Here is a 24,802-nt window from a genome sequence, read left to right on the forward strand (position 1 = left end):
CGGCTCGCGCGCGCACACATTTAAATTTGAAATCAGAACCAGTCTCGCGCTGCTGCTGCTGCTGATAGAAGGAGAGCCTGATCTACCACAACGAGGGGAGAACATACCAAACTCAAACACAGAAACTGAACTCAGGTTTCCAAATACGATAACACAAATCGTTATCACAGTTGTTCTTATGTATGTATTGTGTAAGCTCTGCAATAGATTGGCGTCCTGTCATGGGTGTGGTACTGCATTGTGCGCAGTGATTCCTTGAAAACAGGACCCTCCACGACCCTGACCAGGATAAAACGGTGGTAAAACTTAAAAATAAAACAACAACAATAATAATATTATTAATAATAAACTGTGGTAAAACATAAAAATAAAATAAAACAACAACAGTAATAATAATAAAATGTGGTAAAACATAAAAATGAAATAAAACAGTAATAATAATATTAATAATAATAAACTGTGGTAAAACATAAAAATGAAATAAAACAATAATAATAATATTAATAATAATAGCAATAAACTGTGGTAAAACATAAAAATAAAATAAAACAGTAATAATAATAATAATAGCAATAAAATGTGGTAAAACATAAAAATGAAATAAAACAATAATAATAATAATAATAATAGCAATAAAATGTGGTAAAACAAAAATAAAACAAAACAATAATAATAATATTATTAATAATAATAAACTGTGGTAAAACATAAAAATGAAATAAAACAATAACAATAATAATAATAAAATGTGGTAAAACATAAAAATGAAATAAAACAATAATAATAATAATAATAATAATAGCAATAAACTGTGGTAAAACATAAAAATAAAATAAAACAGTAATAATAATAATAATAGCAATAAAATGTGGTAAAACATAAAAATGAAATAAAACAATAATAATAATAATAATAATAGCAATAAAATGTGGTAAAACAAAAATAAAACAAAACAATAATAATAATATTATTAATAATAATAAACTGTGGTAAAACATAAAAATGAAATAAAACAATAATAATAATAATAGCAATAAAATGTGGTAAAACATAAAAATAAAATAAAACAATAATAATAATAAACTGTGGTAAAACATAAAATTAAATAAAACAATGATGATAATAATAATAATAATAAACTGTGGCAAAACATAAAATAATAATATTAACAATAAAATGTTGTTATTACTAAAGTTTTTTTTCTCTAAAAATAAACATAAATAATGGTTTTTAATTGTGGAGGTGTGGTGCGATCAGCCAATCGGAGTGACGAACCCTTGGCACGTCATAAGCAATGTGCTCCTGGGATTTGTAGTCCTTTCAACCAGCGATGCTTCCTAGTGTAGAAAATGTATATATAAAACTACATTACCCATCAGAGAACATACAGGCGTCTCATGTTACGGGCTGATGAAATGCTAGACTGGCGGCTGGCTCTGGAGATGAAGTGTGACTGAGGATCTGACGACTTCACGCATGTTGGCTTTGTGTTGAAGATACGGAAGATAAAAATTCTTATTTAGATAAATACATTAAGCTTATTTTGTTCAGTACGACGCACATAAAGCGAAGAAAACATACTTCCGCTTTATTACTGGATAAAGAGGATCCTGTTCTATCTGGAAATCTTCCCATCAGTCTGTAAACAACCGATCATGTACAGGCTGCAGTCTCTGTCCCATCGGGCACTGGTAGCAGGAGCTCTGGATCAGTGTGCCAGTGTGGGCAGCAGCGGTGGTGCTAAATGGCCTGGTCCGGGGAGAAAGAGCGGGCTGAGGTGGCAGAGTACCGCCGAGGCTACTGCAGCATCAGCAGTTCTGGAGAAGGAGAAGCTGAGAGAGAAGACCCTGACCATGGAGAACCTGAACCCGCAGGTGAAAGCTGTAGAGTACGCTGTGAGAGGACCTATTGTGATCAAGGCTGCTGAGATCGAGAAATACCTCCAGCAGGTGAGTGCCCACCGCACTGCTGTACAACAGGATTGGCATGAAGCCCTGGCATAAGTGTGGGTTACAAGTTGCACCATACTGTGTTGAATCTCTTCAGTAGCTGCAGCACCAACAAACAGAACCTAGGGTAGACAGTGCATTGGATTTCTGTACCCTTCCTATTTAGATTCCAGTACAACCTAAATGTGGCATGGTGGTGCAGGTGGTAAAGTGGGTGCCCCACAGCAACATGGTTACCCAGAATCTGAGTTCAAGTCCCTATGTTTGAGATGTTTTATTTATTTATTTATTTATTTCTATCTTGGTGCCACTTTTTCAGTACATCAGTACATAAAGATAATGAATAGACAACTCTAAATGGCCCTCATGTGTGGTCCAGTCAGTGTGAGTGTACTGCCCAGTAATTTCGTGCACTGTCCAAGATGTAGTCCCACCTTGCACCCAGGGTTTCGTGGTGGATTTAGGATACACCCTGATTAGGATGAAATATAAATGAGAATTAATTAATATAATATGAACCGTTTTTAACTCATCTCTATGGCTTTTAAATGTATAAACACTATTATATTTCCACACTACAGCATTTCTTGCAACCACATCTAGTATTAATGGAAATCTATTGTTTTTTAATTATAAATATTTTGTGCTTTAAGACATCAACTCAGGGGAAACCATAAAGAAATTACCACTCAGCTCTTCTTTTCATAACAGCCGTGGTGGCTGTGCTTCAGAAAGCTTGGAACAGTAAAAGTAGACCGCACACATTCCGTGAATGCTTCTATACTGGCATGTGTTCTTCTGCAGTATGAAAACATGCCACTGAAGCAGATATGTTGCCTACTTAGAATTTTCTTACACCAGCTTCTCTGTCTGTAACATGGATTTGCCTGTTAACACACTGAATCCTGGATGAACGATGGCAGAGTTTTTATTTTAGCCCTGTAACAGGAGCTTTTCTGCTGGCCATGGTGAGGTAATTCTTTAGCTGCCCACTTTTCCAGTCCACACACTTGACCGTCAGCCACCTGACTTTCACTGGCACTGAGGCACGGCTTTCTTGTGTTGGATGGCATGATCTGAATGAACGGAGGGTAAGCTGATGACAGGAGAGACGTTAAACGCATGACTAGACCCTGTCCAACACACATACTCAATATGCACATGATATGGAATGAAGACTTTGTTTACATGCACACTATTAATCTGCAATCACCAGGTTTGTTAAGTAGTCCTCTATTCTGCATACCTTACTAGCTCATACTGGATTTACAACTAATCAGATAAAGAAATGCACCAAAGAAATGTCTGTTTAATACATTACAAGTGAAATAGTTTTTATTTAGTCATTATTTGTGTTAGTCGTTCTTCCAACCAACAATAAATGGCTGAGAAAACATTCTGGTTTAACACTGGCTACATGTGGTGTATGCTCAGTACACAGGTTCACCACTATAAACAACACTAGGCGTTTTAATCTCAGTAAACATTGTTTTTTTTTCACTCAGAGTTTACTAAACATTACGATGTCGTAAATCACTCACATTAAAGTGTAACGTTGTTTTAAACATCCTTCTCTCTTTCTTACAGGGGGGTAAGAAGCCCTTCACTGAGGTGATTAAAGCCAACATCGGAGATGCTCATGCCATGGGACAACAGCCAATTACATTCCTCAGACAGGTGAGCTGGCGGTGTTGGGGCGTGATTATTATTATTATTATGATTATGGCACAGATAGGAAACTGTGCAGCTGTTGTTCCTCGCTGTCACTGTTCTCATGAAGCATCGGAGGAACGTCATCTGGAACGACCAGAAAAGTTTCAGCCCTGAAGGACGGTGCATGTGGGAGGTGTAATGTTTAGAAAGTAAACTGCTTCATGATCTGACATGCACTCTAAGCTGAGTACACAAAGCCAAGCACATTAAAGCTTTATATTGTAAGCAAAATGCCGGCTTTGTAAAAGGGTTTGGGTATTTGGATAATGAGTACGTAGCTGTTTTTAAGGAACTGTACTAACATGCTTCATTAAACACTTACTATGCTAGAAATGGAAATGTGCCATCGCTCTGTCCCGTGATCTGTATTTTTATTTACGCTCTTGTGGGTTTATGTTTATTTAAACCATCTGAGTGAACACTGATGAATTGCATGTCCTCTGTGGTAATGCACAACTATGAATTTAATAAATGTGACTGGGAGTCCTTGAAAAATAAATACTTTAGGGTTAATTTAGGGTTAAACTAATTCAAGTTCTACACTCACTTTAGTATTTTGTCTGTTACTGATATCAAAGCTTTGGGTATTGGCTGATCCAGTATTTATAACATAAACCTAATCCAAGCCAGTTGCATTATGCATTATTTCAGGAATAACAGGAAAGACGATCAAAACAAAATTCAGACCAACAGTTAAAACCCATAATCATAACTTCATAGGTATATATTATATGCCTGCTCTTGTTTGAGTTTATTCTGAACTGGAATAAAGTGGCAGCAGTTGACCTTGTTCAGACTTGGATGTGTGTAAATCCCTGTGATAAATGATCCACTGCGTCAGAGATGCCTTTTACCGAATGGAACAAAGGACGCTGCTGCCTAGCAGGTGGCACAGAGGAACACATATTCCAGTAAATATATCATGCCACCTAGGCTGAGCAGCATGGCACTCGTGTACTGTCAGGCTTGCACATTAATGTACATGAATTCTGATCTATCAAGTAGGTCAGAATTTATAGGGTTGATTTAAAAGGCCTGCTAAACTAACAGTAATACAATAAAGCTACAAAAGCAAAGCCAAGCTGAGGTAGATGAAGAAATCCTCCCTCCCCTGTTTGTGTTCATTTGAAAGGGAAATTTGTGCAGTGTAAGAGAATCTGTAGCTTTTTTCAAGCAAGTATTCATCGTTCTATGAAAATAGAGCATCACGGTTAGTTGTTTTGGACTTGTTTTGCAATTTTTAAGTACTCAGCATAATCAAAATACAGAACTACTGAATGGCTGAGGCAGCATAGCTTACTATAGCTCAGCAGAGACTGGGGTATGGTGTGTTAAATAAATGGCTGGTTCACAAACATTCCATGAGATGTGGATAGCCTAACATGACTCTCATAGCTGTGACCAGTTAGGTGAACTTTATATGGTCCACAGAAAGAGCTTCTGTGCAGATTCGTCACAGAAGAGGTGTTCACAGCTCTCCAGTGTTTGTTATCATATCTGATAGTGCTTGATATCATAGCTTAATACCACGTGTTAAACTGTGTGTACGTTATTACTTAGACTTGTTATATTCTATTCAATAGAGGAGTTTAATGAAACAGCAGTTGATAAAAAGCAGCAGTGATTATTTATAAATCATGATATATATGTTAATGGTTTGTGTGTGTGTTTGTGAAGGTGGTGGCTCTGTGCACTTACCCCGAGCTCATGGACAGCCCAAGTTTTCCCGAGGACGCAAAGTGGAGAGCACGGCGCATTTTGCAAGGCTGCGGGGGACAAAGCATCGGTACGCAGAGAGAAATAGTTAACGTTGTGTATTAACATTGTGTAAATGTCCATAACCTCATTACACACAGTGTGAAATTACTTTTCAAACAGGTTTGTTTATTGCTTACAACATTTCTCTAAATATGGTCAAGACAAAAATGGGAGGAAAGGGGGAAACTGGAATAGTTGCAAGGCGTCTAATGAAAAGGAAAATCTCACATTTGTTCTAGGAGGCTTGGAGCCAATCAGAGAGTTTTATGGCAATATTATGTGGACTGATGAGCCTAAACATTGTTTTTCTCAGGATCGTACAGTGGCAGTGAGGGGGTGAACTGTATCCGGCAAGACATCGCTGGTTACATCCAGCAGAGAGATCAGGGAGTGCCGTCCAACCCAGACAACATCTTCCTCACCACCGGTGCCAGTGATGGCATTATGGTAACTAACACAAACACTGCAGATTACAGTGAGACAGATGCCCTGACTTTGGTTAACATATACATTTTTTATTTTTGTATTATTATTAAAAGCCAAAGGTGTCATATATATGTATCTACACCCACAGAAAGGCTAAAATAAAACAGAACTAAACACCATCATTCTGTACTTAATACTTTTTTTTTTAATTCAGCACTTTTTATAAATAGACGAATAGCAAAATCTCAAGTAAATGTTTGTGAATTCTTTTAGTTTATTTTTGTTAACTTGTGTTTGTTTCTCAGAACATCCTGAAGCTGCTGGTGTCCGGCGAGGGCCGAAGTCGGACCGGTGTGATGATCCCTATTCCCCAGTACCCGCTTTACTCGGCAGCCATCTCGGAGCTGGATGCCGTACAGATCAACTACTACCTGGACGAGGATAACTGCTGGGCGCTGGACGTTAACGAGCTACAAAGAGCGTACCAGGCTGCCAAGGGGCACTGCCGACCTCGAGTCATCTGCATCATTAATCCCGGAAACCCTACTGGTACATACCTTGTGTTATACGCCTGGCTTTGTAGTCCCAATTTTAAAAACATCTATGTATGTAGTAATGTAGTTGATCTTATATTAAAGAGCAACATTAATAGTTAATATAATAAAACTGACATTTTATGGCGCTGGGGTAAATCAGAACTATTTCTATACTAAACATAATCTGTCTCTTGCCCTCCTCTCCCTCTGTCTCCTTCTCTTTTGTGTATTAACAGGTCAGGTTCAGAGTAAGAAGTGTATCGAGGACGTGCTGCACTTTGCCTACGAGGAGAACCTCTTTGTTATGGCTGATGAGGTAAAAATAAAGATCCTACAGCGTAAAGAGACTCAGCTTCTCTGTTAACAGCTCGTTTTCTTACATTCCAGTGTGACCCTTACATACTTAATATGCTTAATAAGAGAATATGTCCACACTAAGAGTGATGGATGAAGCTTGCATGTCTAATTTACTGATAAATACTGATTAATCAAGAACTTCATGTCCTACCCTCCCTCAGGTATACCAGGAGAACGTGTACGCCCCAGACTGCCAGTTCCATTCGTTTAAGAAGGTGCTGTACGAGATGGGACCCGAGTACTACAACAATGTGGAACTGGCCTCCTTTCACTCCACCTCCAAAGGTTACACTGGAGAGTAAGTAAAGCTTTCAGTCAAGTCAGCACAGATCTCAAATTCTGCCCCGCTGTCACAGAAATCCATCTCAGCTAACGTTTAGATGACGTAACAGTTTATCCTGCATTCACAGCCATCTAAACGGCCACTGATACGACACCAAACCCAAACATGAGACATTTGGGGAAAGAAATAAAAAAAGCAAAAAACCCCAGAGAGTCAGGAAAGGCTTCAGTGTTAAGTCTAGAATGCAGGCAGACTGGACTGAATCTAATCCTGGACGGTCACTGATACTGAAAACAACACAGTGCGACTATTTTTAAAAACGGCTGAGCAGATTCAGCTCACAGACTTTGTGTTGTGTGTGGTGTTGCTGTTTATAAAGCTGAAAATGCTGCAGATGTGCCAATCGGTTAGCAGCCAATAACATAATTTTTGGAACATAATTAGGATTCTTTAATGACAAGTCAAATGCAACCAGCACACGGTGGCCACATGGTTCACTCTTCACCTGTGGGTGAAGGAATAAATAGGAATGAGGCCTTATTACACACTAGCATGCATCATTTTTATATCTTCTTATTGATGGCTTCTACATAAGCGTCTGTGTTCAGGACAGGCACGGTGGTGCAGCAGGCAGCATGGAGTTTTGAACGTATAACCTGTGAATCTTTTGCAATGTGCAACACAGACAAGCATGTCTGCAACTTCAGTACTTCAGGTCTCTTGTTATACGCTAATGTGGCCCATTCTATACTGTCTGCCTAGCATTCCTCCGAGTACTTTGGTTCCTCACACCTTCCAAAAACATGTTCAAAGGTGAATTGTTTATATTACATACAAGAATCAAGTGGCTGCTAAAAAGCTGTAAATAATGGAATGATGATTTGGACATTTAATACTAGGAGAGGAGCCCAGACTTCACAAAGAATGTCAGATACTTATCACCATAAAACACATCCTGAATAAACGCCCAAAGTACAACAAGACTACACACGCCCAATACATTAAAAGAAACTCTTACACGAGATAATACAGAAATAATCATCACATTCCTTAATAATATAATACCAATAAAACTAGCATAAAATAAAGATTCCTGCTGGGAATTATACTCGATCCCTTTTTATACTATTACTTCTCCAAGGTAGGAATTTTTTCCACAACAACTAGTTCTATAGACTATGTTTATAATTGAAACGTGTGTTCATCAGATGTGGATTCAGAGGTGGCTACATGGAGGTGGTTAACCTGGATCCAGAAGTCAAGGCCCAGCTGATAAAGCTGCTCTCGGTGAGACTGTGCCCTGCTGTGGCTGGTCAGGCCGCCATGGATGTGGTTGTGAATCCTCCTCTACCGGACGAGCCCTCTTACACTCAGTTCCACAAGGTCAGTGTTACTGCTGGAGGAAAATGAAAACATTTCTTTGTTTAACATTTTGGTACAGACTTTGGTTGTCATATTAGGATTGTGTACAATTTCTTATTAGGTGTCTGTTTGTAAGTAATTGGCAAACGTTTCAGTTCTGTTCCAGTGACGTGATCGTTTACTTTGTGTGGATGATTATTTTTCAGGAAAAGGCAGCAGTGCTGGGAGATTTGGCACAGAGGGCAAAGTTAACAGAACAGATCCTCAACGCTGTACCCGGGATCAAGTGTAACCCCGTACAGGGCGCCATGTACGCTTTCCCACAGATTTTCATTCCTCCCAAAGCGGTGGAGGAGGCCAAGGTATGTTCTCTTCATGGAAGATCTTCGATAGCTAACAGGGAGCAGTTCTGGATTTCCTAGGTGCTTAATGTACTGGACTAGTAATTAGAAGGTTACTGGGTCTATCCCCACCACCACCAAGGCACTTAACCCTCAGTTGTTTTCATGATATTCGGTCATAACTGTAACTGCATCTGTTAAACGGCACAAATGTAAATCTATTAGATTTATTACTCACAGTGATGTGAATCTGTTCTGATGGTAAATGAATTGAACATGTGTTGATCGTGTGCAGACTTTGGGGATGCAGCCAGACATGATGTACTGTCTGCGCTTGCTGGAGGAGACTGGCATCTGTGTGGTACCCGGCAGCGGCTTTGGGCAGAGAGAGGGCACCTACCACTTCAGGTACTTTAACCACGTTAACAAATAATACTGATAAAACCGGCAGAAAAGAATAAAGGTAGCAACTATTGTTATTTTTAAGTTTATTTCAATTGAATTCTATTTGTAAGTTCAAACCTGTTTTATTTTACTTACATTTGGCAAAACATGAACTCCATGGTAAGCTGGCGTTTTATAGAAGCATCTTAAATGCTGATATTTATTATATTACTTTTCTGTATTATATACAAAACCTACAGAGCATGGAGTTCGCAGACCTGGGATGCAAATCAATTCAATTCTAAAAATCGATGTATATTAATGTTCTGCCTGAAATTTGTGCCCTTTTTTATGCAATGAGTGTAAAAATGGGCAAATAACAAAATGAGCAGCTTATTTGCTCATCCCATTAATGGACAGACTGGAAAGTCGGTGCTCATGTGCACATTCTCAAACTCTAAAGAACAAGACAGGATATCACAGCTCCAGCACTCCTTTATTCATTTATTACTTATGTTTTTCCTTTCAGAATGACCATCCTACCATCTCCTGAAAAGCTGAAGGTGCTGCTGGAGAAAGTAAAGGATTTTCACGTCAGGTTTCTCAAGAAGTACTCGGATGTTTAAGCTGCAATCTAAAACCAGGATGCTCCACCAACGATGCTTAACACACTAACCAGACATAGTACTAGTACTGTAGTGTTAAGCACCTTTTCTACCTTTTCTGCTCTTTTTTTCATTGCGACTATTTGTGCCTTTGTGCCCCAGGGGTATAAAGGAACGGGATCGATATCAGTAGGGTTTGAATGATTAAACAGTAAAGCATAAATGTTTAACCGACCCTTTTTATGGGGTGTGATAAGAGCTGCTCATTTTCTCTGTATTTTACAGAAAAGCTATTTTGTGCTCCACCTGTCCTACGAAAAAGAAGAACGGTTATTTAGTAAATAAAGCATATCCTCCGAAGGTGGACTAACTGTGAAGAATATATGGTGATTGGACGCTCCTAAGCACTAAATAGTTAGATAAATGAATCAGTGATGGGTAATGTGGGCTTAGAACGTTTAGTTTCACGAGCATATGTGTAAACCAGGGGGTTTAAACTTCAGTTCACAAAACATTTGATGCAGAGAACGTGCGCACAATGTCATATTTAAGTTTTGTAGCATCATTATCCTAGTTTTATAACGATTGCACTAATTTAGCTCGACATTTAAGTTTGCACTGGTAATCATAATGCGGTACTAATATTCAATATTAAATAAGGTCGTAACGTTTTGGAGCTGCTTTATCTCCTTATGCACGGCCACAGTGAAACATTAAATAATAAATAAAACATGTTACTGTCCCATATATTATGTTACAGCGCATTTACTGTATATCTATATATTTAAACGTGTCCTGATGCACTGAAGTCTGAGAAGCAACAGTCTATGATATCATGAGAAACGTTCTCAGACTTATTGCACTCCCGGTATTTAATAATTTTGGCATCATTTCATTAAGAGAAGTTAATGTTTGTGTGGTTACACAACAAAACCAACCAGTGCAACAGAAAAAGATGTGATTAATGTTATTTTTATTCATAAGCATTACCATATGGGGCTCATAAACCAGGGCAACATGCTTCATCATGAAATAAATAAAGTATAAATATTTCATATTAACCGATTACATGCTCATATTTCTGTATGTTCTATTAGCCGAAACTTTTATGAGAATATTTGCACTCCCCGGGACATGTTTATGCAACATTATCTGAGTTACGCACAATTAGATTGTTTTAATGTGAATTTAAAAGCCTTTCATGATTATGATACATTTTCTAAGTGCCATTTAATGTCTTGCGTGCCATATATAGTTCCTGTTTCTGTTACAGTTGATCAGGGAGCATCTCTGCTATATATCTATTTTTGTTGACTGTCTTTACCTTTTGGTTTTGTCTTTATTATGTTTACTGTTACTGCACTCATCTGTTCATCTACAAATCAGTTTCAACAAAGTCTGAGCAGAATAAACACGTTAATAAGAGAAAAAAAAGTGCAATTAGTCTAGCACATGCACTCCGATAATGCAGCATTTGTTGCTGATATGAGGCAGAAATGGTGCCCTCACAAATGTGCAGCCATTGATTTAACAATAATTCATAATTAAAAAGAACAAAGCTAATTGTGTATTTTTGTACTGTTTTGATTTAAATATGATTCAAGGTGGATTTAGAAATCTGTTCATATTTTTTATTTCACACACTGTCCTGACTTTTTTTGGAACTGTGGTTTGTATTTAGATTTGTACTGATGTATGTTTTTGATTATTAAAGTTTGCATTTGCTTAGAGTTTGCAAATAATGCATATTATGACATTTAACCGGTTTACCAGCGTGATGAGATCTTATCTTGAGCTGACGTGTTGATGATACACTGGTTTATCATATTAACTGTCATGTTGTGTCTTTTTTCAATATCATGCATTAAAAGAGGATTCCTTATTCAGTGAACTGTGTACAAATGCTGACTAGCTAGAAACTTCAGGTTAGTGGCAAAGTTAAATGTGCCCATGAGAATACTATTTGTCATAAAATTCACATTTTTGTAAAACTGGTTTCAATCCCTACCTCTGGTCGCTGTCTGTAAAGACTTTCACATGTTCTCCCACTGTTCACATGGGCGTCCTTGGAGGTTTCAACCTAGGACCATACAAAAGAAAAATTGGCTGCAGTAAAAGGCGACTGTCCCACCATGGGCCTAGTGTTTCTGGGTGGCACCAGACCCATCACAGCACTGATCAAATTAACAAATTGTGTAACTGATCATTGGCACACGCCTCTGTTTAAAAGTCTCTTCACTCCAGTAAGATGCCTTTAATTGTCAATAGATTTCAAATTTATCAAGCAAACTGCGTTTAAAGATGTGATGTACTGTTTCATCCACTGTCCTTCGTCTGGTCACTTTGCCTTTGCTTTGCTTTTTACATGTAATAAGTACTAAAAGACTAATTTTACTAATCTGATGTAAATAACGAATGTCTGAATGCCAAAATAAAGCTGTCAATAAAGCTAAGACTGTTAAATCACCTATTTGTTGGTCTATAATTTGCCACAGTACAAAGACGTGACTGTGTTTGACAATAAAAAACTTGAACTGATGAATCTTGTGTAAGCAGTAACTACCTGTCCTGTCATGAATGTAACCAAAGTGTGTAAAAATGACGGTAAAATCTTAAATAAATAAATAAAATTCTTCAGATTTGCATGTTATTAGTAATGTGTAGTGAGCAAAGGATGAACTGAGGTTTGGGTTTGGCTGCAGCTTAATAAGATGCACTGGACCAGATACAAACACATTTATTACAATAATGAATTAACTTTAAATTTAATCTAAATTAATAAATGATCTATTTTAATAAATGACTGGTTTAAATCAATACTGGTCCCTTACAAGTCTGAGAACGTTCTTTCCTGTATAGAGTACCTGCCCATTGAGGTGTGGCAGCACCTGCAGCTAATCACCTGCTTAGGTTTGTTTAAATGCAGGACGAATCAGAGGGGTGAGATTTTTGTCAACATGGCCACCAGAAGAACTCGGCGGGGTGCTAAGGGATCTGAGGGTCTCCTGCAAGATCAGGCAGCTGATAAACTGAGAAAGAGGAAAGAACTGTTCATTCAGCAGTTTGAAAAAGAAGGTCGGGTTAATTATATAAATACATAGAAATAAAATACACCCCCCCCTTATTTATTTTATTTTTCACTGCTTTCTATTATTAAACATCTTCCCTTGAACTGACTGTACGTCTGTATAACTCGAGCTTCTTTTCCACAACAGCACAAGAGCGAGTGAACGAGATGGAGGCCAAACTGGACAAATTACTGGCGACTCTGGATCGAGTGTTTAAGATCGAAATGTTGAAGCTGCCTCAGTCCCTCCACACCACTCTGATAAAAGATTTACTGAGTGGTAGGTTACGTTCAGTCATTTAGTTTTTAAAGATTATGACTGTAACAAACTCTTGGTTTATGTGGTTTTATGTGGTGGTGTGTTCAGTGCAGGAAGCTTCAGTTGGAGAGGTAACGATGGCCATCACTGTGAGTGTCAAATGTCTTCATCTGCTGTTCGCTCACAGTAACTATAGTTCTGTACCTGTTTAATTTAAAGCAAGTTTTCTATGTTTGCTTGTGTTTTTCTGTTTTACAGTCTGCATCTCCAGAGATGAACAAGCCTCTTAGCAGGAAACCCAGCAAAAGAGGTGAACGTCTGCACACAAACACCAGTTTCTATCGCACACAATTTCCTTGGGCGGCACAGTGGCTCGGTGTGTAGCACTGTCGCCTGCATGTTGCATGTTCTCCCCGTGTCTGTGTGGGTTTCCTCCAGGAGCTCCGGTTTCCTCCCACAGTCCAAAGCGTGCAAGTGAGGTGAATTGGAGATACTAAATTGTCCACGACTGTGTTCAACTGTATTTTATACAATTGTTTTTTCTTTAAGTACCTAAATCTGACTGCTGTTCAGGTGAATCGAGTAACATTTCAGCCACATCAAAAAGATCCACAGGTCAGGTCAAGTCAGATGATGGTAACAAGGTAAAAACCGTACACATACAGTATTAATCAGTGTTTTTATAGCCGATATCTGACAGAATACCTTCACAGAAACGTCCCAAGAAGAAAATGCAGCACAGTAACAGCACAGGAAATATGAGGTATGATTTATTTTGCAAACAAACATGCCATCCCAGACCATTTTTCATGTAGCGTGTATGCAAACTGAATGATCTGGATTGTCTTTGATAGATGTGCGTCAACGATAAGTGCCAAAAGAACCCAAGGTCGAGTGATGAAACTGAGCGACCAGGCACTTCGGTTTAGTGGCAAAATGAGGTAAGACCTATAGGATCCTTCATCTCAGCATTTGCCCCACTTACAGAAGTCCTGGTTGTCCTGTTGTATCAGTACAGGGTTTCACTTCACACATTAATGGTAGTTCCACAACTTTGTTCAAAGTCTGGGTGGAATTTGGCATGTTCTTGTCTGCAATCCATCCATTACCATTTTGGGAGATGGGATGGAACCCATGCAGACTTGTCCATAGGTATTAGTATGATGGGCTGTTAACCTAACCATGTGGTAATGAGGATAAGCTCTGGAGCCACTTCAACCCTGACCAAACCTAAGCAGTTCACATTCACTGGTTAGCTTGTGCTGGTTTATAAGAAACTAATCATGTTTGATTAACATGGAGGTTAGAAGATTAAATTGTATTCTTTAATGTTTGTTTACTGATTTATTTCAGATTACCGAGCCGCTGTCTAAGCGACGATCTGTCAGGACTGGCTACAGCCACCATTACCACGTCTCTAGGAGAGGTACGTGTGACTCCTAATCGATTTGTGTGTTTTCTTTTTAATCAAACGAGATGATAACGTAGATCCTGTTTGTACAGACGCTGTTTCTGTCAGAGGAAAATAAAGATGAAGTTAAACTCGAACTTCTGGATGATTTGGCTTTATGTCAGATGCAAAAGATTAGGGTTTGTACCTGTTTTTAAATGCTTAAATGCAAATTATGCACCTGTTTTGACTAAGTCTTTATCTTTTGGGTTTTTTTTATTTTGCAGAATCTGATGGATTACCTGTGCAACAAAGTCAGGATGAATAATACCCACTGATGTGCTTTAACTTGATCATGAATATTTTAATGTGGAAAAACTATATAAATAATATTAAAGGTTTGTTTTTACTGGAGTGATTGTGGACTGCATTCTTATTAGAAATGTGTAGCCATGCTCAGAGTTAGAGGTGAATAATTTAAAAACATGAAGTGCTAACTCATGCCACAAGAACAGTAAACCCTGAAATCTTCATAATTAAAGTAAAAGCAAACACAGATTAGAAAATAGCCAAATGTGCTAAACTAAAGCTACACCCACTCAACATGACTGAAGTGCTCATCAGCAGCAGATCTGATGCTGTTCTGTGATTGGATGACCTCTCTTCTCCAGCCCTCTCTCATTTGGTTTTATGTTCTAATCCCTTTCTCACTCACCTCCGTCACCTGCTCACTTTCCTGTCTGCATCCCTGTACTCTCTCACTTTCTCTCGTCCCTAAATGCACCAGAGTGAACACATCAATATTAAAACTAAACTGATATCACTATATCTGATCGGCTCTCGACTTACTTTTCCTTTTTTTTCTGAAGCTGCTGAGAAAAGTATCATCACTGCCACCCTTCCTCTTCCTCATAATGATTCACTGTGAATAAAAGCTGAGCGTAATAAAGAATTAAACTACTTGCACTTTAATCAAACACTAATAATGTTATTAATAATAAGCAAGTGCAATAAATAAACACTATTCTTCAGTACTCTTTAGATGAGATATGTTAAACAACATAGAATCCTGATTACTGGACAAATATAACGAAAGTGGTCTCCTCCAGGAAGCGGATAATATAAGTATGTACATGAATTGTAAAGCATATGATAAAACCTAGTCAAGTTACAACACATGTAAACTATGGATGGCATTTTAGCCACAATATCCACCAATAGTCACCATCCAAGATCAACCAAAGGTTGAAAGGTGTTTATTAATCCAGAATTGTCGAGGTCTTGGAACACCAATGCCAAGCTGCACCACAATTTTATTGTTCAGTGGCCCAAGACATTAATCAGAAAAACCTGCACACAAATGACAAAGTTGTCTTTATTGTACTTGATTCCTTAATGTCATGTCAGCTGAGATGGCTATTAAAAGGTTTCATTTTTAAAAACTAACTTACACAGCATTTAAATACCCTACCCCACTTAGTCCAGTCATCCCACCCAGCAGGCACTGCCAATAGTGCCCCTTAGATAGCGCCCAGCAGACCGGTGGCAGAGCAGAGATTCGAACCGAGGTGTTCAGAATAAAATTGTGTTCTGGTGTTATTTATTTCTTGAAGTCTGTAGAGAACGTGTTTAAGAGAAGTTCTTGCTCCACAGAGGGGGTGAGTTGGGGCCTGGTCTCCCTTTAGTAGGTAGATATACAGGGCCAGCTGTAGCCTAGTGGTTAAGGTACTGGACCAGTGATCAGAGGGTTGCTGGTTCAAGCCCCACCACTGCCTGGTTGCTGCTGTTGAGTCCTTGAGCAAGGCTCTTAACCCTCAATTGCTCAGACTGTATACTGTAACTGTAATGTAAGCCGCTTTGGATAAAGGCGTCTGCTAAATGATGAAAATGTAAATATGATCGTTTTTTGAGGTGCTGAATTGTGTCTGTTTTTATAGTAAGATGGATCTCAGTTTGCTAGTAGTAACATGTACGGTACTTTTTGCCAGGCTTCTGCGGTGTATGCTTTATGGCTGGTCTGAGATCAGATGGTGGGTGTCAGAACAAGAATAAAAGAAAAGTAAAAACAGAAAAGACCAAATGAACATTGAAGAGATATTGTTTTTTATTTAACTTCACTTTCATTCAAACGTTCTCACAGAAGTTATAGAACTACAGCTGCTTTCCACCCACTGCTTTTATCATACAATGCCACCTGATTTAAATTTGGATGTTTCAGTGCTTCCCCAGCATGCTCCGGGGCTGAATACACATACAGGCGTGTGAAGGTTTTATTCAAACTAGATTAATCACACGGCAGGTGTGAGCAGCTGATAAAGCTTAAACGACAATCACTTTAATGTTTTTTTTTTTTTACACAATGTTGTAGACTCTTGTTCCGATTCTTAAAATACAACAGAAAGGAGAAACAAAGTAAAAATCTACAAAGAAAAGTGGTAAAAATCAAGCACAGATACTTACAAACCAACCTAAAAATGTAATAACGTCCAAAAGTGTTTGTTTTTCATTTAAAGGACCTCTCTCTTTTACCTTCGCTCTCTCCAGCTCGCTCCTCTACACAGAGACCAGAGTCGAGTCCGAGTCCAACACGGCATGTTCGGGTTAAATTAACTCTAAACACTGTGTCGACAACAAACAACGAAAAAACAGCAAGTAACAACAAGTAAAAGAGAAATTACCTTATAACTCCATCTGACTGGGTGGTGGGTGTGTCGTTTAACCACGTAGGGAATCTAAAGTGAAGGGTGCTCATGGGGACGGGACGTATAATTTGGCTCATGTGTGCGTTTACTACAGGGAAGGCAGCTGATCATGTACAGAGCATACCCTTAATAATAATGTTTTAAGGCAGACACCCCCCCCCTCCCACATCAGACAGAAGGAAAAACAACCACACCTTGGTTAATCTGATGTTGTGCAACTAGAACATGTATTATTTTTTTTATCTCTCTGCTGGATCCACACTGGCTGGGATGGTCATGCTTACTGGTGGGCGCACTGCACCCCCGGGCCGTGATGGCCGCCCTCCTCGTCGGAGCTGTCGTTGTAGGCTTCGCGCCGGTGGCCGCCGGACGAGCTCTGGTTGCTGTCGAAGTCCTGCAGGTCCACCTCTTCTGCGTCGCCCGAGATGACGGGAGCCTCGGAGCGCGAGGGCAGCAGATCCTCCAGCTCCTACAGGCAGACAAGACAAGACAACCAGTCTATAAAACAAGAGCAGCCAAATTTCTCCACTCTTCCATTAATAATTTGTCATGAAATAATCATTTAAATCTCAGTGTTTAATACAGCCTATTTAAATACACTTAGCAGATTTATTATTCTGGTCCTTTAGACAATGCTGGACACAAAGCTCGAAGAGGACAGTGGTACCAGACTAGAAACGATGAATGAACTATAAATTGAATTATAATTATAACTAGAGATGGGACGACCGATCGGCTATGAATCGGTATCGGCTGATTTTTAATCAAAATATGCGATCGGCCGATATTTCCTAAAAGTAGCCGATCCGATCGTGTGATATATAAAAGATCACGTTAAGTTAACAGCTCAGTGGATCGATCCAGACTTTGAGCTACGAAGCGCCAACCATCACATCACCATTCATCAACCATCGTACAGAAACCACAGTGAAAGCTCTTCATGACCTAAAATAACATCATTAACGTTGTGCATCATACATACGATGTAATTTTGCTGATTGTAATATTTACTTTAAAAAGATAATTCGACCCGGTCACATCTGAGTGGATTCTATCAGCACGTTATATAAACTCCTGGTTCACTTTGGTAAATCGTAAGCGGTTCTTACTTGTGATGTAGATGAGAACAGAAGACGTTACAGAGCCAATCCGAGGCAAAAGTTTATTCATTAGCAAATTCGTTAGTTCAGGATCATCTGCTGAACTTTTAGCTCCTTAGACGGAACGAGTCTGACGGTCGGTTACAGATCTGTGGTAATAGCAGTTTAATGAAGCTTTTTAATGTAAGAGAGTCACACAGAATGTTCTGTAGTAGCTGGTGTTTATTTAAAACCACGACATTTAATTAATAACAGTAAACACGGAGAGATAACCGAGAAGAGAAACTTACGCTTCGCGAAAAATGAATCGACTCGTGAATCAATGAATCACTTATAGCGATACTGTGAACAAAGCGTATCTTCTAAAGGCACACGCGCTGCTCCTAACCCCCCCCCCCCCCCCACCCCCACCCATCGGAATCGGTTATCGGCCGATGTCCCTGAAAGGAGACCGGAGATCGGAATCGGTGCCAAAAACCCCGATCGATCCATCTCTAATTATAACCAAAGGCTGTGTCATTTTTAAGAAATTCCAAAGCTGGTTTGACATCATGAAATGTTATGAATCAGCTATGAAACGTCACCTACACAGTTGCAAGAGTGACAAATTTGGAATTCCCCCATAAGTTGAAGGGAACTAAACTACTATCAACTGCCAACCTTAGTGTCCAGTTAATGTATAAAACACATTGCTGAGCTCCAGTTGTAAGCATAATTTAATAAATAATAATAAAGATGCCATCAGTATATTCATTTATTAAATTAATCATTTGTGTTTAACACCATGTATAACACATATTGCTCATTTAATGACAAAACAGGTATTTTGTTTATCTTATCTTTATATTTTAGGGGCATGTTTATATTTATTTATATATGTTTATATTTTCAGACGTGTACTTCGTCTTTCCTTGGCGTATTTGGGGAGTCCGATTACGATGTGGTTTATCCTAACAGGTCATTGGCTATCAGTATAATACTTGCATGTTTTGGACTGTGAAAGAAAACCTACACATGCACGTGGAGAACATGCAAACTCCACACAGAAAGGACCCGGACCGCTCCACCTGGGAAGCGAACCCAGGACCTTCCTGCTGTGAACCGACAGTGCTACCCACCGAGCCACCCAAACATACTAATCAAATAAGGGAGATGCAGTCAGTATATTAAAGCTCTTCTAATTTTATCGTATTTATTATTTGGTGATTATTGTTCTGCCTTTATTAACAGAACAAGATGAGACCTGGTTCATGCACGAGTCTCAGAGTAGAGCTTTGTGGTGGTTATCGATTCAAATAAAACTGATGGAAATGATTTTAAATGGCTTTTATTGGTTAGCGGTTAATCATTAACACTGATGAACACTTAGGAGAAAGTGAAGATTATAGTTTTGATGGTTTTATTACAGCACAGTCAGATGAACGTTTGACCACGCCCGATACTCACCCCCAGAACCGGACAGAACGAAACAAACACTAACCAATGGAACCATAATCTCACCGTTAGCTTTTCCGGGCTGATCCAGTTGTTATCCGGGAACTGAACTTCGAACTTCACGAAGAGGTCGCCCTTCTCGAAGGGGTTACGGTAATGTGGCATTCCCTCACCTTTCACCATTTTGACCGAGCCTGCAAAACACAGCGGTCAGCACGCCATACAGAACAGTCGGTTAATCACGGCTGCAGTGCTTCATGTGAAGAGCGCTCACCTGGCTCGATGACTTTACCAGCTGGATACTTCACCACAATCTGTCGGTCGTCCAAGTGTTTCAGGACAAACTGGAATCCGCAGAGTGCTTCCACCAGGCCGACCTTGTACGTCATGTGCAGGTCATGGGCATCTCTTTTAAATGTCTTCAAACGGCAAAAAACAGAGTAATTCACTTATTTACACTCTCTAAAATAGTAAGGGTTGAAATAACAGTCTAGGTGCTAAGAGTAGATATTTATTTTTGTATCTACCAATAAATAGCCAAGATAATACTAATAATCCCTCACTCAGTATTGATGAAGGGTTCAGATGATTCTGGGCCTTAATTTATTTATAATTTAATATCATTTTTTACACACTTTCATGACAGAACAGGTAATCAGACCCATCAGTTCAAGTCTTTTGTTTTAATGTCGTATTTCCAATTACTGTGGGAGGAAACCGAAGCTCCCGGAGGAAACCCACACAGCCACAGGGAGAACATGCAAACTCCACACAGGAAGGACCCGAATTGCTTCACCTGGGAATCAAAATCAGGACCTTCTTGCTGTGAGGTGACAGGGCTACCCACCAAGCCACTCGTGGCACTAGGGACTATAAATGTGCTTAAATGCAAGTCTTGAATAAGTAAAAAGCAGATAATAGTCGTTCCAATTTACATTAACTGCAAACTGGCATTTAAAATAAACTATTTCCAGCATAAATATGATTAATATTCTCATATTACTGAGGAATTTGAGGATTATTTCTAAACAGAATTTAAAAAAGGGGTTTTATTTATGGCTCTGGCTAGAACATCCACAAAAACAGCATAATGGCAGTTGAAGAACACTTGATTAGCTAATACTGACCTTCCAAACCCATAAGTACCGTTTTAGGAAATGTTAACAGTGTAAATTGTACCTCGTGCTCCTTCTCCTGCAGGACCAGAACGATGTCTCCAGGCTCGACGCTGGGCGACTGATCCGCTTCGCCTCCGAAGGTGATTTTCTGCCCGTGTTTCATGCCCTTGTCCACGTGCACCTCCAGGATCTTGACTTCTTTGATCACCTTCTTCCCCTCACACTTTTTACAGCGGTCTTTTTCACTGATCACCTCACCTAGAGACATAAATAATGCCTTATAAACAAAGCACTCTACAGGTGCATCCTGCAGGAACACATCAAACACTCAGACTTACCTTCACCATTACAATCAGTGCAGACAGACTGCATCTGTTGTACCATGCCAGGAGCCAGCTGTCTGATCATGATACGCATGCCACGTCCCCTACAAGTCGTACACTTCTGCACAGCGCCGGTTTTTCCTCCCTGCCTGCACACATGAAGCATTTATATTTTAATCACACTGACAAACACAACAATAATGGATGAAAAGAACTTCAAAATGGTTATGACTACTTACCCATTACAAGTGGCACAGAGAACGTTCTTACTCAGCTGTAGTTTGGTTGTTTTTCCATTATACAGGTCTTCAAGAGAAACCCTACAAAGAGCAGTTATAAATACACATTACATAATCCACCAACTTGTGTAAGAATGAGCATTGTTCTTAAAAATAAATAAACATATAAAAGTTACTAGGCCACAGGTCAGTACTAAGAAAACTAGAACAATGGTGCAACACCAGAACAATTATTTCACTTCTATTTCTAACTACATGACAACACAGTGACAGTCCTCTGAAACAGCCAGCTGTAATACAGATCGTGAACACACTCACTTGAGAGGATGAACCATGTCTTCTCCTCTCCGTCTGCCACCGTTCCGGCTGCGCCCCTGGCCGCCCATGAAGCCGAAAAGGCCGCCACCGAAGATGTGGGAGAAGATATCGTCCATCCCGGGACCTCCTCCACCCCCTTCTCGCAGGCCCTGCTCTCCATAGCGGTCGTAGAGATCCTTCTTTTCTGGGTTAGTTAGAACTTCGTATGCAAAGCTGATCTCTTTAAACTGAAATAATAACGTACAAAGGGCGCATCGCGTCGCATTTTAATGCTTTAGTAGTACTGACTTTTGTCATAAATGTTAGTCGAAGCTATATACATTTTACTTAGGGTGGTGGTGGTATGACCAAACATATTAACTTAAGTCTACTGTATTATAATATTAATAAACAAAGCACTGATATTTAAGGCTCATGCTAAAATAAAACATGCTTGCACATATCCTTCTAGGGTAAACTGTTTAAATTAAAATGGAAAAAAATGGCTTAATTAAAATTCAGTGCATAGTAATGAACTGTAATAAGATTTTTTTAATTCTCATTTATTCTCAGTTAAAAGCTTTTTTGTAGTCACATTCTTACCTTGTCTCCAGCATTTGGGTTCTTGTCAGGATGGTATTCCTTTGCTAGTTTCCGGTAGGCCTAAAACACATTTCAATTATAAATTATAGACACAGAACGAGTTAAGATTTATTTATTACTCACACTACTAACTGGAGTAAATTGAATTAGGATTAGCAGCAACGTATGACAAAATGAATTTGCATAAACTGCACCACAATGCGGTGATTGATGATTAAAATGTAGTTACATCTAAAATAGGAACATGTTTTAAAATCCTTTTTAACCTGGTGATGCGATCACGCTTCGGGTATAAGAATAAGAATCCAGGAAAAGATTAGTAATTTAGTACTTCTAATAATACAACAGTTCAAAATATATTCAACAAGTGATTCTGATCGTTTTATGCAGCTCACAGTTTACAGTGCAAATCAAAAGATCTACAAACTCTGTGTGTGGAAAAATATCTGTGTGTGCCGGGCAAGGTCACTACTGAACATCAGTGAGTTTTAATACCTTAAACCCCTGCATTAGAACACACATGCTTCTGTGGCATATCACCACACTGGATCTGGAACACTTGGACAAACCAGGGTCACGGTACTTACACATTTTGGAACAAGACTGCCTTCTAGATGACATTTCTCCCCCTCAGAATTCAATATACAATTTAAATTTACATTCTAGACTTCTTTGTTGCCATCTTATTCATCTATCTAGTTGTGTTGCACTTTTATTTTTTTGGACAACTTACAGGCCCAGTGTAGTTTGATGAAAATACATGTGATTTAGCAAAGTTAAGCCCCTTGTGGCACAAATCGAACCAAATCGTGGCTGTGAACCAATTTACATACTAGTGTACTAGGTAGTGTCCCAGACTAGTAAGCAGCATGCAGTGTAATACGCAACGTGTTTAGTTTTTAAGCGAACTGAAATATAAAACTACTCATGAGAAATGTATTTTCCACGCCAACATCATTTTTAAGTTATAAAATACACATATATATTTAAGAATCAAACAAAAGGAAAATGAGCATTAGCCGGTTATTACCAGGCCGGGAAGTGGTTATGCTAATGTTACCTAGCTACCAAGTAACATTAGGACTAACCCAAATTAATCTAATTCACTAAACTTTAATTCCAACATAAATTACTTAAGCACAATATAAATAAAAACAAGTTAATTAATTACAAAATAATTATCCTAACTCGACGTAATCACAAATAGCCGGTTACTAGGCCTCAACAAATACGGTGTTACTGTTATTTTGGTTCGGTCCCAAATTGCCAAGCGTTTAAGCGAAGTGCACTGGAGCGGGTTTAACGGAAACGCAGTTTAAACAGGATATAGTGCGCATGTCTAGGCAACAAGTGCTCAATTGGAATGCGGCCTCCAGTTTAGCTAGCAAATAGCTAATCCGTCCTTCCTGAGCCATAGTGGAAACTGACGGGTAAATAAAAATAGCCCGACAGCTGGTCTTGGTAAAAACCTGACGCACTAATTACACCGTATTTACCTTTTTCAGTTCGTTCTCCGAGGCTGAGGGAGAAACACCCAAAATGTCGTAGAGTTTTGTGTCGGCTACGTTCGCCATGATGAAGCGCAGAGCAGGGAGAGGAGAAGGGAATAGAGCGCATGCGCACGGAGGGAACTTTAAGTTCCTGTCGGGGAGGAGAACGCTTGCGCATGCGCAATGCGCCAACATGGACACTTGCCCTGCGTCATTTTCCTCGCGTTGTTACCGAACTGTGTAAAACAAAAGAGAATAAACTTCACAATTCAGTTATGTGCGTTTCTAAATAAAATTCACTTTGATATGACATGAGCAAATGTCACAGAATGTATCGACATGTTTAATTCTCACTTCCAGTTGCTGACTGGACTTTGACATATTCTCCCCATGACCACGTGGTTTTCTATGCATCTTTATAACAGGATCCCCTCATGGACGACATGAATTAGCTAACTTACCATTAAATAGGCTAAATATCAGTATTATATATTTTATTTATCTATATTTACATTTTGGCATTTAGCAGATGCTTTTATCCTAAGCAATTGAGGGTTAAGGGCCTTGCTCAAGGGCCCAACAGTGGAATCCTGGCAGTGGTGAGGCTTAAACCAGCAACCTTTCGATTACTAGTCCAATACCTTAACCACTAAGCTACAACCGTCCCAGAACACCTTTATATTCCATATATACATATAGACATGGTCAGTCGTTGTACAGCACCCCTGGAGCAGACAGGATTAAGGGCCTTTCTCAAGGGCCCAACATTGATAGCCCAAAGCTCTACCCACTAAGCTACCACTGTCCCTATAACACACTCAAATATTCACACCTAGAGGCAATTTTAGTATCTCCAATTCACCTCACTTGCACGTCTTTGTACTGTGGGAGGAAACCGGAGCTTCCAGAAGAAATCCACACGGACACGGGGAGAACATGCAAACTCCACACAGAAAGGACTCGGACCGCTCCACCTGGGATTCGAACACAAGACCTTCTTGCTTAGCACCGAATCAACCTGTGCAATACTACAAATCACCAGCAGATAGAAGTATGACATCAATAT

The 24,802-nt window shown here is 39.2% G+C and overlaps 3 protein-coding genes and 1 long non-coding RNA gene across 4 annotated transcripts; 2 read left to right on the forward strand and 2 right to left on the reverse strand.

Annotated features, from left to right (window-relative positions):
- Positions 1–1,423: 1,423 nt before the first annotated feature.
- gpt2 (glutamic pyruvate transaminase (alanine aminotransferase) 2) lies at positions 1,424–12,311 on the forward strand. The gene is made up of 11 exons (XM_062989584.1): positions 1,424–1,949; positions 3,537–3,626; positions 5,340–5,448; positions 5,734–5,867; positions 6,152–6,395; positions 6,619–6,698; positions 6,901–7,037; positions 8,231–8,405; positions 8,591–8,746; positions 9,021–9,133; positions 9,639–12,311. The coding sequence occupies exons 1-11, from the start codon at positions 1,656–1,658 to the stop codon at positions 9,733–9,735; spliced, it is 1,629 nt and encodes a 542-aa protein (XP_062845654.1). The 5' UTR covers positions 1,424–1,655; the 3' UTR covers positions 9,736–12,311.
- A 310-nt stretch (positions 12,312–12,621) lies between these two features.
- Positions 12,622–15,381, reverse strand: LOC134304264 (uncharacterized). Its single transcript, XR_010007796.1, has 3 exons — positions 15,280–15,381; positions 15,146–15,204; positions 12,622–12,743 (listed from the first exon to the last, which is right to left on the reverse strand). It is a non-coding gene; the product is annotated as an uncharacterized LOC134304264 (long non-coding RNA).
- On the forward strand, positions 12,672–14,822 carry cdca9 (cell division cycle associated 9). The gene is made up of 10 exons (XM_062989859.1): positions 12,672–12,789; positions 12,930–13,061; positions 13,149–13,189; positions 13,299–13,350; positions 13,614–13,684; positions 13,754–13,803; positions 13,895–13,981; positions 14,394–14,466; positions 14,544–14,630; positions 14,718–14,822. The coding sequence occupies exons 1-10, from the start codon at positions 12,672–12,674 to the stop codon at positions 14,766–14,768; spliced, it is 762 nt and encodes a 253-aa protein (XP_062845929.1). The 3' UTR covers positions 14,769–14,822.
- Positions 15,382–16,516: 1,135 nt separating the features above from the next.
- Positions 16,517–23,852, reverse strand: dnaja2a (DnaJ heat shock protein family (Hsp40) member A2a). Its single transcript, XM_062989671.1, has 9 exons — positions 23,743–23,852; positions 22,247–22,306; positions 21,665–21,891; positions 21,347–21,427; positions 21,123–21,256; positions 20,846–21,042; positions 19,941–20,085; positions 19,733–19,860; positions 16,517–17,601 (listed from the first exon to the last, which is right to left on the reverse strand). The coding sequence occupies exons 1-9, from the start codon at positions 23,818–23,820 to the stop codon at positions 17,413–17,415; spliced, it is 1,239 nt and encodes a 412-aa protein (XP_062845741.1). The 5' UTR covers positions 23,821–23,852; the 3' UTR covers positions 16,517–17,412.
- Between the last annotated feature and the right edge of the window lie 950 nt (positions 23,853–24,802).

Source organism: Trichomycterus rosablanca, chromosome 27 (assembly GCF_030014385.1).
Source record: "Trichomycterus rosablanca isolate fTriRos1 chromosome 27, fTriRos1.hap1, whole genome shotgun sequence".
Taxonomy (NCBI): domain Eukaryota; kingdom Metazoa; phylum Chordata; class Actinopteri; order Siluriformes; family Trichomycteridae; genus Trichomycterus; species Trichomycterus rosablanca.

Bases quoted from the DNA above. Each gene is read 5' to 3' on its own strand.
- dnaja2a (XM_062989671.1), bottom strand. From the start codon at position 23,820: ATGGCGAACGTAGCCGACACAAAACTCTACGACATTTTGGGTGTTTCT. The intron at 22,307-23,742 runs GTAAATACGGTG...AATGTGTTTTAG, and splicing joins CGGAGAACGAACTGAAAAAG to GCCTACCGGAAACTAGCAAA. The intron at 21,428-21,664 runs GTGAGTGTGTTC...TGCTCTTTGTAG, and splicing joins GACATGGTTCATCCTCTCAA to GGTTTCTCTTGAAGACCTGT.
- gpt2 (XM_062989584.1), top strand. From the start codon at position 1,656: ATGTACAGGCTGCAGTCTCTGTCCCATCGGGCACTGGTAGCAGGAGCT. The intron at 1,950-3,536 runs GTGAGTGCCCAC...TCTTTCTTACAG, and splicing joins TCGAGAAATACCTCCAGCAG to GGGGGTAAGAAGCCCTTCAC. The intron at 5,449-5,733 runs GTACGCAGAGAG...TGTTTTTCTCAG, and splicing joins CTGCGGGGGACAAAGCATCG to GATCGTACAGTGGCAGTGAG.
- cdca9 (XM_062989859.1), top strand. From the start codon at position 12,672: ATGGCCACCAGAAGAACTCGGCGGGGTGCTAAGGGATCTGAGGGTCTC. The intron at 14,467-14,543 runs GTACGTGTGACT...CTGTTTGTACAG, and splicing joins TTACCACGTCTCTAGGAGAG to ACGCTGTTTCTGTCAGAGGA. The intron at 14,631-14,717 runs GTTTGTACCTGT...TTTATTTTGCAG, and splicing joins GTCAGATGCAAAAGATTAGG to AATCTGATGGATTACCTGTG.